The following is a 14651-nucleotide window of genomic DNA, read 5'->3' as shown; positions in this document are numbered from 1 at the left end:
GATCTTTCCTACATATTAAGAAGGTAGTGATATCTGACTCTGCCACAGGCCAGGGGGTGCCTGGTTAAAGTCATTTTAAGAGATGTTCCATGCATGGCAATAACAAACAGAGTGAGTCTGCATCTTGGCAGATAACTAAGCAAAATGCTAGGGCCCAGGAGGACAGCAACATCCTCTTGAGGAAAAAGAAAATCATTTCTGCGCACATAAGAATGATGTCCACACAGAGCAAATGAAATGAGCACAGCATACTCTGAAACGTGCAGCTGCTGCACTATTCTTTTGTGAAAAGTTCCTTAATACCTTGACAGTTCTGAAAGGCCACCTGTGGGAGCAGGGCCTGCCCAATTCCCAGCCTCACCCCTAGTCCCTGCAAGAACTGTCATCACTTACAGGTGTAGCTGACCTGCATAAAGGATGGCAGTCATAATCAAGTGCTAGTTTCAAGGGAGCTCTGAAGGGCTCCTAGGATAGGACAGGAAATCGGATGCAAAAATCCCAGCCAGACTTTCATTTCACTATAATTCTCAGAGTAACACTAGCAATTTTACATTTAACAGAATCTTACTTAACTTGCACCCTATGTGGAAAGAAAACCAAGCAAAGAAATTACAATCTTAATGCTATAATGTGTTATTGTCTATTTCATTTCAACTCTGATGTGTTCTTCAGTAACTTTTAATTATGCTTTACATTAAGTGACATCTGAATGTTTAAATCTTCTTGCCTCTTGGACTATCGTCAATACTTTGAGTGTTCAAACAAGCTTTATGGAAGGAAAGAATGTAAAAGTCAAAGTTTTCTGTGAACACAAACATCTTGTGAAGCCCACCTGGCTGATGAGGTTTAAAAGCAGCTTGCCCTCGGAGCCAACCAGGCAGGTGAGGAGCTGCGGGATCCAGGCCAGCCACTGGATGGGCGGCACACCGATGCAGTACTTGTCAACAGCGTCCGCCAGGGTGTTTTTGTCATCATCAAAGCTCAAAAGCCACAGCACCTAATGCAGAGGGGAGGTTCTAGAGTTGAACAATAATCGAGGCCCTCAATCAAATGACTTTTCCCCCCAACTTTAAGATTCCACACTGAGTAGCTTTACTGGATGTGGAAAAATACCTTACCAGAGAGCCAATACAATGTACATAAAAGTGTGTGTGTGTGTGTGGTGCTGGGGATTGAACCCAGGGTCTTGTGCTTATGAGGCAAGCACTCTACCAACTGAGCTATATCATCCCCCGCCCTAATATAAAAATCTTACAGTTAAATAAAACCTTAATTTGAATACCTTTTTTCTTTGATTTAGCTTTAATGACAATTACTAGTTGATCCAATCTCCAAGCTAGCAGTGACCAGTGACTGCAAGGCAGTGACAGGCAGATGGCCAGGACTTGCCAACCTGTTAATTTCACATGTATGACCTCACCCACGGAAAAGATTTTTTTTTGGCTAAAAATCTCAAATCACCATCACACTAGCCCGTGGTAGGACAAAGGCTGGCAGCCTGGTGTCCATGGATGCCTTTCTTTTAGATATATGAACAGTTATATCTAAAAGCAAGTGATCTCAGAGTCAGGAATTTAGGTATCTAGGTGTTCACAGGCTTAGTTAAACTACCATGCGCATATGCTGATGTACATTCTAAATGCTGATGTTAGATCAAGGAACTGCACATGCTCAATACTCTGCTGCATCTCAGGGCACTGTGTAAGGAGAGCACCAGCAATCAAAGGACACAAGCCCCACAACTGCTGGAGAGTTGCCCACATCTGACAGGTGGACATCCAGGAGTTGAACCCTAACTCCAGTTCCCTTCTGCAGAATGGGAGTGTCTTTCTCACAGAAAGCACTAGACTCTAGGTAAAGCTTTGTCATGCAGAAGTCCTGGGACCCTAAGGATGTCTAGGTCTCAATTTTCTTACTTTTAAATTGGAACTGTGTAAGACATTTGGAGGAGATGGGAATTAGGAGTTAAGGCATGAAATCAATCCTCTCACACCCAGCATGGATTAGTGAACTACAGCTAAATTTTGATCCAGACCTAAAGGTTAAAGATAATTCTTTTGATCTCACCTTGGCCAAGTATTTCCTTGATTTGCTTTCATTCTGATGCCGACATGCATGCAGGTAACAAGTAATGGCAGAAACCCCAAGATGCAGCTGTCGTTCCTTCACAAAGATATTCTCCAGGTAATCACCCCACATGGCCCAGGCTTTCACCAGCACATCATGCATCTGCACAGCTGCAGAAAAAGCTTTGTTTGCTTCCTCAGACCTGTGAGGAGAGGCAAAATCAAAATATACTTCACATAACATTAAATTAACCTTTTTTTTTTTTTTTTTGTAGAGGGGATTAAACCCAGAGGCACTTCACCGCTGAGCCACATCCTCAGCCCTTTTTTTATATTTTATTAGAGACAAGATCTCACTGAGTTGCTTAGGGCCTAAGTTGCTGAGTGAACTCGTGATCCTTCTGCCTCAGCCCCACAAGCTGCTGGGATTACTGGCGTGCACCACTGTGCCCAGCAAAGTTAAACCATTTTGAAGTGAACATTTCAGTGTCATTTAATATATTCATGATGCTCTGTGACCACTTCCTAAGCAGTCACTTTGAACCCCCAAATGCAAGCCCCCAAAGACCATCATCCTGCTGTCTTTATGGATTTACCTACTCTGCATATTTCATAAAAACTGAATCATATATCCTGTGATGTTTTGAATCTGGCTTTTTTCATTTAGCACAGTATTTCTAAGGTTCATCCATTTTGGAGCATGGGGTCAGAACTTCAATCCCTTCCTATAACTGAATATTTCATGGACTATAAAGATCACACTTCCTTTATCCATGCATATGTGTTATTTTCATATTCTGGCTTTAGGAACTAGTATTGCTATAAAAATTTCTGATCAAGCATGTTTTTCCATTTTTTTTTTAGATCAATACCAAGGAGTAGAATCATTGGCTCATATGGTAACTTTTATTTTCTTGTGAACTGTCAAACAGTTTTCCATAGCAATGACACCATTTTTCTGTCCTATCAGCAATGGATAAGATATATAAAGAAAACTACAGACCCATCTCCTTTATGACTGTAAATGCGAACACCTCCAATAAAAAACTAGCAAACCAATTCCAGCAGCATATGGAAAAGAATTATATACCAGGACCAAGTGGGATTTATCCAGCAATACATGGATAGTTCAGCATTAAAAAAAAAAAAAAAAAAGAGTATGATATACATTAACAGAATGAAGGAAAAACATGATCATCTCAGTAAACTTGGAATAAAAGGAAATCTTCAACCTGGTAAAGGGCATCTACGAAGTACCCCAAGACTATACTGCTCGACAGTGAAAGACCAAAAGCCTGTCCTCAAGATAGACAGAGACAAGCTTCTCATCATTCTAGTTCAACACCATACCTAAGGTCCTGGTCAGGACAATAAGTTAAGAAAAAGATAGAAAAGGCCTTTAGACTGAAAAGAAAGATGTAAAACTAGCTCTGTTTGGGGATGATGTGACTTTCTTAACTTCATGAAATTGCTTTTTGTGCATCAAACAATACAAGAAAGTCAGAAGACAATATACACACTGGAAAAATTATGCAAATCACATAGGATTTTTTTCTTTTTCTCTTTTTAATTACAGCATTATATTTATACAGAGTATCTGCCTGCCAAAATCATACATGCACAGAATCTGACCCACTCCACTTCAGTTCCCATTCCTTCCCGTCCCTCCTCTATCCCCCATCCCCTCTTCCACTCCACTCTTTCTTCCCTTGCTCATCCCTTACCCATCCTTGATTGGCACTTTCCACAAACACATAAAGGAGAAATTCCCTGTGGCTTATTTATATACGCACATGACATGCTTTTGTTAATTCCTTTCAGCATTTCTGCCCTTTCCTGTCCCTCCTCCTCCTACTCCACTGATCTTCCCTGTATCTTTATGGTTCCTGATCTTACCCTCCTTCTTTTCCTTATTTTGCTCTAGCTTCCACAGATGAGAGAAAACATTCAACCCTTGATTTTCTAAGTCTGTCTTATTTCACTTAACATGTTTTCCACTTCCAACCAGTTACTGGCAAATGCTATAATTCATTCTTCTTTTTTTTTAAACTTTTAAATTTGTTCTAGTTAGTTGTACATGACAGTAGAGTGCATTTATACATTTGATAAATCATACATAAATGGAGTGTAATCTCTCATTTTTCTGATTGTACATACTGTACACATCGGTCATGCAGGCATGTATGTACATGAGGTAATAATGTCTACTATCCTTCTTACCCCCATTGTGACATGTTCTTATATTCAGAAACCCCTACACATCTCTCCCTCTCCCCCCGCCTTATACACGCACACACACACGCAAAGAGCTTATAAATTCAGCCCAGTTGAAAAATACAAAACCAATATCCAAAAATCAACCATATTTCTGTACATTAGTAACAAACAATCTGAAAATTAAGAAAACAACTCATGAAAGGATCAAATGAAATAAAAATATTTAGAAACAAATTCAACATAAGAATTGCAAGGTCTGGGGACTGAGGACACAGCTCAGTGGTGACAGTGATTGCCTAGCATGTGTGACAGCGTCTGTTCTATCCTCAGCACTGCACAAAAAAAAAGTGCAAAACTTAAACACTGAGAACTATGAAACTTGTACACTAAAACAACTATGGGATGCTTTGTTTTATAGTTGAATGAAATTAAAGACCTAAATTACTAGAAAGACATCTGTGTTCATGAAAACTTAATATTGTTAAGATGGCAAAATATTCTGCAAACTGATCTACAGTCAATGCAATTTCGTTCACAATCCCACCTGGTTTTTCACCACCACTGGAACTGCCAAACTAAAATAATCTAAAATTCACATAAAAGTATAAGGGACCCCAAATAGCAGATCAACAGAACAGAAATGATGGTCGAAAAATAAACCCATACATGTCTGGTCAATTGATTTGACAAGAGTGCCAAGGCAAGTCAATAGAGAAAGATCAGGTTTTTCAAGAGATGGACCAGGACAAAAGGAGACCCCATGCAAAAGGATGAACGTGGAATCCAACCTCACACCACATGCAAACATTACTCAGAATGGATCAAAGACCTAAGTATAAGAGCCAAATCCACAAAACTCTTAGAATAAGACACAGGAGTAAATGCTTATGACCTTGTATTAGACCACAATTTCCTAGATGACACCAAAAATCTGAGCAGCAAGATAAATAAATATATAAAGTGGACTTTGTCACAATTAAAATCTTTGTGTATTAAAGGACACTATCAAGAAAGTGAAAAGGCAATCCACCGAACGTAAGATATACTAACGTATCTAATGGAAATTTTTATCCAGACATAGCAAGAATTAAAATTCAACAAAGAAAAACATGACATAATGTTCAATAGAATTTTCATTATGGAAATGCAAGTCAAAACCACAATATGATAATAACTTCACACTCATTAGGATGGCTATAATCACCTAAAAAATAAGAAAACAAGTGCTAGTGAGGATGTGGAAAAATTGGAAACCTCCAACATAACTGGTGGGAAAGTGAAGTGGTACATGTAGCTGCTATGAAAAATCAGTATTTTCTCAAGAAGACAAATGGAAAAGTACCACGTGACCCAGCAATTCCATCCTAGATGTATACCCAAGAGAAATAAAAACATGCTCACATAAAGCCTTATATGTAAATGTCCAAAGCAGCATAACTCATAAGAGCAAAAAGCAGAAACAACCCAATGTCCACCTACTGTTTAATGGGTGAAAAAACAAACACACACACACACACACATATATATAATATATATATAAATGATGGCATTATTAAGTCATGAAAAGGAATGGGTACTAATGCATGATTCAACATGGACAAACCTTGAAAACATCCTGTTAACTAAAAAAAGCCAGTCACAAAAGGTCACATATTGTATGAAATGTCCAGAACAGGCAATTCCATAGGGGCAGAAAACAGATGTCAAGGGAAAGGGGGAGGGAATGACTGCTAATAGATACGGGATTTTTTTGAGTATGCCAGAGGTGTTCTATAATTCACTCTTGGGGGTGATCATACATCATCATAAAAATGCTAGAACCCACAGACTGTACACTTTCAGATGGAGTATTTTGTCTTGTAAATGTAAAACATCATTTAAAAATAATGATAAAAAATGATAAAATGTTTTATCATAGCAAAATTGCTTCCTTGTTTTAAAATAAGCTAAAAATGCAACCCCTATATGCTGAAAATGTGAAATGGGTGTGGGAGTTTACACACAGAAATCAGCATCATCTTGTAAGGGTACCTCATCTGAATACTATTTACAAAAAATTTCATCTGATATTTATTTCTCTAAAATAGGGTTTGGCAATCTTCTACTGTCACCAGCCAGGTAGTGAATAGTTCTGGCTTTGCAGACCATACAATTTCTACAAAAATTACTCGATTCTGCAGACACAGGGTGAAAGCAGTTACAGACAATGTCAAGGGGTATGGATGTGCTCCCATACACCTGCATTTCCAAAACCTGTATGGCTTACTGGCCATTACTTACTGACTTATGCTCTAAAACAAGAATCATTCCCATGAAAGGACACAACTCTGTTCCAACACGACAGGCTACAGAAGTGGCAAAATGAACCCAGGTTATCAGCAGTTCTGTCATCAGCAGCTCATCTTTAAAACACTTTTACACTCTAGACTGGACTGGCTTATCAATGTGCTGTAAGTTACTATCTGTGCAGAGGCATAATACCTAAAAAACCACACCTAACAACTGTCATGAAATCACATCAACTTTTAGTTTGAGTTTCCCACTGGCATTAAATTCTAAATATCTGATCTGGTGGGCTTTTCCTATTTCCTTCTTCCAATATAACATACGTACTTGTTGATCTGAGCCAAGAACATTCCTTTCAACGCATAAAATTCAGCTGTCATCTCTTTTGTGAAGTATTTTAAGTTTGTGGATTCAATAACTTCAAGGCCCTATTTTGCAAAAGAAAAAGAAACATGAAAGAAAAGAAACTCTTGAGATTTCAGATAATATGAAAATTTCATGGAAGTATTTATCTAGGTAATAAGTCTTAAAAGCCATTAACAAGAGTACTTTGAGAGAGTAATTGTTTACCACAAATACTTTCTGATTGATAAGCAGCATTTAAACAGCCTCATAAAAAGCCAAACTTAATCTTAGACACTTAAGGGTATTTAAGGGTATTATTTTCTCCAGCCCTTTAAAGACTGTCTACTCAGATTCTCTATTTTTTTGACATATCCCCTCAACACAGCCAAAAATGTAACTTATGTCCTTATGGTTTTGTAGTTTTTTTCTTTCCTTAAACACACTAAGCACATGACGGAATAAGAACATAAATGTAATTCAAATACTCAGTGTTTTCCCCTCAACTTCCTGTTTTGGCAGGTCGTTTCTGGCATGAAGGCTGTTATCTGGCCTCCTTGTTATCTGACCCAGGAGCCCCACACAACCCTCATTCTCCACTAGCGTCCCTGAGGGGAGGGGCAGTGTCCTGTGGAACCCTACCTGCATGCACTCATTTTTGCCCATCACTCCTGCCAGCTGGAGATAGCATTTAACTTGCTGTCGAATCTTCTGGAAGCAATCCACAATAGGAACAGTGGGGATAGTATGAATACGACTTAAGATATCCAGTGCTACATTGACCAGTCCTTGTTTTCGAGCAATTTTCCCGTACTGGATGATTGCTGAAGCTGATGCGTGAACTCCAAGCATAGCATTATTTGAACTTGGATCATGCTGGGAACTATTTTCATATGCAGTTACAATAGCTAAAGAGCAAAGAAATGAATTATCAGTCCCCATCAAACATTTTTCAAAGTATTCCACAATAAGGCTTAAATAAAAAATGAAAAACACACATACATGGCTTATGAAAACAAGAAGCTCTGTGATAAACCTCATTGCTTTTCCTTGTATTTTAAGTCACAAGTAAGTCATAAAAGGCACTACAGAGTTGTGCATCATCGTGTTAGCTAACCGAATCATGAAATCACCAAGGTTGTCCTAAAAATACAGATGCCTGGCAGGTTTGGGGGGTAAGCTGGGGACCAGGAGAACCAGGTGGATACGCAGCCAGCCGAGAGCAGCTGTTCCCAGCAGGGGCACTGAGACAGTGCCACCACTGCTGCCGATGGCCTGGTCTGCACCCCTGGTGCCATCGGCAGTGTCCGGCAGCATTTCTCTTCCAACTAGAAAAAATGTAATAGGTAGGAAAAGACAAACAACAACAAAAAAAAGGCCCACCATCCTTCTGTACCCTCACCATTGCCACCACTACCTGTCTTACCCATTCCCAAAAAGAAAATCTGAAAAAAGAAAAAAACCAAACAAAACGAAGACATGAAACCAGCACAGCGGGGCGTCTGGAAAATTACATGATGAATGCATGCCGGACCAGGTCGGTTTACCCTGGTAATGGTGCTGCCTCCACATGAAGATGCTGCTCCAGTGGGACAAGTCGTCAGACACGATGGGCAGCCGGTTCCTCCAGGTCTTCACCACCGTCTTCATGTCATGCAGACTATTGTTCCTCCCGAGGTTGGTTGGTTGTAAACCTGCATTTATTTGCGCAGCCTCCTGAAGTTCAATGATTTGCTGGGCTGCCTAACAGGACCAAAATAAGACATTCCACAGTAAGCATTACACGAACAATTAAGGAGAAAAACCAACAACAGTCAGTCAGGAGTCTGACTCCTGGGAACACCTTATGATACCATTACCAAAGGAAGCACTCCATACGGGTACCTTGGAGTCCACGGTCAATTTATTCTTCACCCAAACGTTAACTCTGCTCAAGATTCCCCAATTTTAAAACCTCAGTGTGTGGCCCCTGCATGACAGCAGATGGGAGAACAGGGTGCACACCAGAAGCCTTACTAACGAGCGGTCCCTGACCCTCTGTCCACTTTTCAATGCCCTTTGGCTGCCCACTCCATTTGGCTCTATCTCCAGTGGAGAGCAACCCCCATCTCCCTGCCTGCAGGCCCTTCTTCACCAGCCTGGGATTCACATCCCCAAAGAGCTTAAACATGGTTCTTAAGTTCCCTCTGGGCTAATAAGCAATTTGAGCCACAACCCTCTGAAGTCTGTTCCCTTTTCTTTCTTTTTTTTTTTTTTTCTTTTTCTTTTCTTTTTTTTTTTTTTTTCCCTTTTCTATTCTAAACCTCAGATGAGTTGTTGGCCCCGACCTGCTGATGCCCTTGCTTTATCTGTACCATTCTGGCCACAATTCCGCCTGTCCAAATATACCCATCGATTTCCACCTCTCTTCCCCCTTTCCTATTCTCCTATGCCCACATGGATTTCTCCCTTCCCCAAATCTCCAGGCAAAATCCTGCTGGGCCACACATGTATTTTTTTGTCCTACTGACATGGCACCAAATCAGTAACCCTCCTAATTTTAAATTTTGCTTCAAACATATATGTTCTCCTCCTCAGATGTGATGCTTCTTTGATTGAGAATCTATTAGTTTTGTGGATCTCTGATAGCACGTAGTTCAGTATTCTGAATCTTGTTTGCGCTTTTCAAAACTGCCTTGAAGAACTTGTGCTTTTTATCTACAAGTTTAGTTCATGATATTCAGATTTCCAGAACCTTCCTTAAGTCCTGCCCTGCCACAGCATACTGAAACAGGTCATTAAGCTGTTTTATAAGTTTTACTAAGAGGTAGTTAAAATACCATTTAATTCCCACTTTTAAGTATGGAATTCAGTAGCTTGTAACATATTCCCAAAGTTGTACAAACATCAACTTTGTACAACATCATATTTGCTAATGACAGAACATTTATATCACTCTCCAAAGTCTTGTAGCACTCTCCATTTTCCCTCCCCAGCCCCTGAAATCACAATTTACTTTCTATCTCCATGGATCTGCCTATTCTGGATATTTCATATCAATGGAATCATACAATATTACCCTTTTATGTCTGGTTTCTTCACTTAGCATAATGCTCTCAAGGTTCACCCATGCTGTAACAGTATCAGTACTTCACTCCTTTAGATGGCTGAATTATTGTATGGATGTGCCACATTTGGGCCATTATGAGTACTATGACTATAAACATTCCTGTACAATTTCTGTGTGGTCACATTGTCATTTCTCTTAGATGTACACCTAGGAGCAGAAGTACAAGATATATGGTAACTCTATGTTTAATACCTTAAGCTGTCAGACTGTTTGCAAAGACCTCACAATATTTTACTGTACAAGGGTTCCAATTTCCTCATATTTTCTCAATGTGTTATGTCCTTTTAGTTCTGTTCAACTTGGTAGGTGTGAAACTGTATCTCATTAATATTTTAATTTGCATTTCCAGTGCTTAATGGTCATTTATGTATGTTCTTTGGGGAAATGACCACTCAAATCTTTTGCCATTTTAAAACTGGGTTATCTTTTATTATTGATTTTTATAAAAGTTCTTTATAGGTTCTGGATAAAAGTTCCTTATTAGATCTAAGATTTACAAATATTTTCCTTCATTCTGCATGTTTTCTTTCTTACCTTATACTTTTTAAAAGGATACTTGATGTTCTTGATGTTATCCTTTCAAGCAAAAAATTTAAATTTACTTCTAAGTATTTTATTCCTTTAGACCCTATTATAAAAGGAATTGATTTATTAACTTCATCAGATTTGGGTAAATGTTTGGCCATTATTTTTTTCAAATATTCTTTCTGCCCTTTTCTGTCAATCTACCTCTGGGGATCTGTTCAGTTTCCTCATTGTTTTTTCTTTGTTGCTTTCACTGCATAATGTCAACTGACCTGTTTTCAAGTTTGCTGATCCTTTTCTCTGCCTACTGATATCTACTCTGGAACCCTTCTAGTGAACTCTCAAGTCGAACTTTTAAACTCTGGAAGGTTTATCTGGATCCCTTTCAAAAAAATAATTTCTATCTGTTTACTGATACTCACTGTGTGATGAGGCATCATTCTCATGCTTCCTTTACAAACAATTTCCTTTAGTTTTTTAACATTACAAGAGCTGATTTAAAGTTAATGTCCATTAGGTCTAACATCTGGGTTTCCTTAAAGACAGTTTGTACTGACTGCTTTTCTTTCTTGAATATGGGACATATTCTTCTCATGTCTAAATTATTTTTAAAATCTGCACATCCTGAATATTATATGTGAATTCTGGAAATGATGCCTTTCCTCCAAGGTTTGCTCCTTTCTTTTCCTGTTGTTATTGTTGTTATTTGTGCTGTGGGCCTGGGTGCTGCCTGCTGGGTCACACCATCAATACTCAGCCAGGGAGCCTACAACTCTGCCTTAGCCTTCACTTCCTGCTTGTCCACAGGAAGATGAGAAGCAAGAGATGAACACTCACGGCCTCCTCAGGTCTTTCCTGAACATACATGCAGGTTGTGCATGGCCTTCAAGATTCCCAGGAAAATATTAGAGCTTTTAAGATACCCTTATTGATATCTTACCTTTACCTGTCCAGTCTCTTTTGTGTGTCAGCTGGTACTGCTGCTTTAGGCAGGTTTGATCTTAAATAACTGCTGCTGATTATTTCTGACAAATGAACTTGGAAATGACTTTCCTAAGTCAAGTCAAACAAGAGATAAAACCTGTGTATAGGGCCTGCTAGTAAGCTGCAATACTGGGCAAATAGTACTAATTCTCTGGGATCCGAATGTTTTAGGGTTTCTAAATCTGTTCTGCTCTCTATAGTTGGCTCCTAGACCAGGTTTTTGTATCAATTGCAGGATTAGAAAAAGAGAGAACAGGAACAGGACAATTAAAATGGTAGACAGCTTGATATTCTTTCTGAAATACATTTTTTTCTTTAATAATAATGCTCCTTAGGTTGTTGCAAATCTTTGTTTAATTTTCAAAGTTCTGAAAAACTGATTTAGACACTTTCCCCCAGTGGTCTTATTGCTCTTATGAAGGAAGAGAACTTCAAGGTCTTCATTTTGTTATTTTGGATGTTCTGTCTGAACACTGTTCCACAATAGATTTCGGAATCTGTTTTTTTCATGAATTAACGGTTGATCCAAGAATCAAGAACTGGTATTTTCAGTATGCCAATGGAATAGACCATCATCTAAAATCTCTAGCAAAACTCTGGGGTCCACAAATAAGTACAGTACCGAATAAGAGCATCAAGACTTTTGCCTTAGTGATTTTCTATTCATAGAGTGGGAAAGGGTGGACGGGTCCCACCACAAGCCATAATTCCAAATATGTATTTTAAAACAGTAAAATACTATAAAGATTTTTAAAAACTTAGTCATTACTTTAATATTTGTATGTCTGGACAAAAGTTATGTACATGGTTTGATTTTTTTAAACGGAAGTACTTCTCTATTTTGTTTCTTCATTTTCCTTGTCTCAAGTTCTGTAGAAATTTAACTTTTAAGCATGACAGTAGTTACAATGAAGGACCCAAGTAGATATTTCTCCAAAGAAGATAATACAAATGGTCAACAAAAAAATGCTCATCCTCAATCATCAGGAAAATACAAATTAAAACCACAATGGGTTATTACCTCACACTTGTTAGAATGGCTATGATCTATAAGTTGATAACAAGGGTTGGTGAGAATGCTCAGAAAAGGAAAGAAAGCCTTATGCATTGTTGCTAGTACTCATATAAATTAATGTAGTCATTACAGAACATTAGAGGTTCTGTAGAAACTAAAAACAGGATTACCATATGATCCAGCAATCCCACTTTTGGGTATATAGCCGAAGGAATTGAAATCAATATCAAAGACATATCTGCCCTCTCATATTGACTGTAGCATTATTCGTGAGACCCACAGTATATAAGTATCAAATTTCTTTAGTCATCTGTTGATGAACATTTAGGTTGATTTCCTATCTTGGCTGTTGTAAATAATACTGATTTTATGACTTCACATACAAGGAGAATCCAAAATAGTCAAATTCATAGAAAGTAGAGCAGTGGTTACCAGAACCTGGAAGAGGAGACGTGAGAGGGTGATCAAAGGGTAGAAAATTTCAGTTGGAAATTTTCAGTCAGGAAAAATAGCTTTCACTGAACTACTGCACAAAAGGGCAACTGTGATAAATAATAATGAATCATATGTATGCAAGGTAATGGATTTGCTAATTGATGCAATCAATCACTTCCACACTGTAAACATACCAGACATCACACAGTACCCATAAATATAAAATATATACAATTATTATTTGTCAATTTTTTAAAAAACAAACAAACAAAAACAACTAGTAGCTGGGTGTGGTGGTACACACCTGAAGTCCCAGCTACTCACAAGGCTGAAGCAGGAAGATCACAAGTTTCAGGTCAACCTCGGCAACTCAGTGAGACCCTGTCTCAAAATAAACAATAAAAGGGGCTGGAGATGTAGCTCAGTGGTAGAGCATCCCTAGGTTTAATCCCCAGTACAGCAAAAAAATGTTTATAGCAAAATGATTAAAATGAAGTGTTGTTAAATGGTTCCCTTTTAAAAGGAGTCTTAACACTTTCTTTTAGATTGCTTCATTTAGTTGGTTAGCAGTGCTATTGGGAGGTAGAAAAACCTATTTAAATGAAATCAGATGTATCCATAACCAAACTAATTTACAAATGCTTAGATTCTTAACCATCAACAAAGCAGTAAAAGAAATACAACTGCCTTTAATTTTATCTACATTATAAATGAGTTAGGATTATGTTTGAAATGCTACACTTAATACTTAATGCTTTAAATACAATAATGCCTGTTTATTCATAATTAGCTTATTCAAAAATGATACTTGTTTGTATTTACACACTCAATAGCTTATAAATGCAACCTTTTTATTCTCTGTTTTCATATAAAAATAACAAAAACAGGCAATACACTTGTGCACTTTTAGGGGAAAAAGTCTACTCTTAATAAAAAGCTTTAGGATATCTTAATAACCTGGATTAGAAATATTATATATTTGTGAAATGAATTTACTTTAGGGTACAGTTTCAGAAAAAGCAGAAATAATAGATATACAAAGCAAAAACATCAAAATAAAACAAACAATTGTTCCAGTAAGCTTTTGCCCCACTGTGAAGAAGACAGGAAAATCTGCTATGGTTTTTACTACATAAGTAACTACACTGTTATGGTTGGAATATGGTTTGTCATCCCCAAAACTCATGTTGGAAATTTTATCCCACTGTGAGGTATCAAGAGGGAGAAAACTGAAACCACTACGGCACTGAGCAGTGGGGCCTTTGGGAGGCCACTGGGTGGACAGTCATCAGGGTGGAGCCCCAGGAGTGAATACCATGGCTCTGTAAGAAGAGAACCCAGAGGAAATGTGCCCTCACACCATCACCATCTGATGACCCGCACCACATCAAGGCTCTGCCAGCAAGGACCCATCAAAAGGTGGGGTCCCTCAACCTTGGACCCCCAGAAATGTGAACTAAAATAAACCTCGTTTCTTTATAATCCACCCGTGTGCTATTGTGTTATTAGTAACAGAAAACAGACTAATCCATACACTATGATAAAAATCAATGTATCATAAGTCTCAAAATTCCTCTTTCAAGAGAAGTGAGACCCTGTGGAATTACTGCTGTAAACTCAGCCTACAGTTTCACTTGTGTAGTAACATGGCAATATCAGTAGCTACTCTGTG

General features: G+C 38.3%; 1 protein-coding gene across 9 annotated transcripts in view; it reads right to left on the bottom strand.

Moving 5' to 3' along the window:
• The window catches only part of TRRAP (transformation/transcription domain associated protein), a 118833-nt gene that overhangs the window by 17533 nt on the left and 86649 nt on the right, over nucleotides 1–14651 (bottom strand). For 6 of the 9 annotated variants that reach the window (XM_079121199.1, XM_079121205.1, XM_079121201.1 and 3 more), the window contains 5 exons: nucleotides 8426–8654; nucleotides 7554–7819; nucleotides 6897–6997; nucleotides 2068–2269; nucleotides 833–997 (listed from right to left, as the gene is read on the bottom strand). In XM_079121199.1, the coding sequence (XP_078977325.1) occupies nucleotides 833–997; nucleotides 2068–2269; nucleotides 6897–6997; nucleotides 7554–7819; nucleotides 8426–8654 (963 nt within the window). The remainder of the gene's footprint in view (nucleotides 1–832; nucleotides 998–2067; nucleotides 2270–6896; nucleotides 6998–7553; nucleotides 7820–8425; nucleotides 8655–14651) is intronic. The other 3 variants (XM_079121203.1, XM_079121206.1, XM_079121207.1) reach the window with 1 other exon arrangement.

This window comes from Sciurus vulgaris (assembly GCF_902686455.1).
Source record: "Sciurus vulgaris genome assembly, chromosome: 18".
Classification (NCBI taxonomy): domain Eukaryota; kingdom Metazoa; phylum Chordata; class Mammalia; order Rodentia; family Sciuridae; genus Sciurus; species Sciurus vulgaris.
This window is presented reverse-complemented; position numbering and strand designations above follow the sequence as displayed.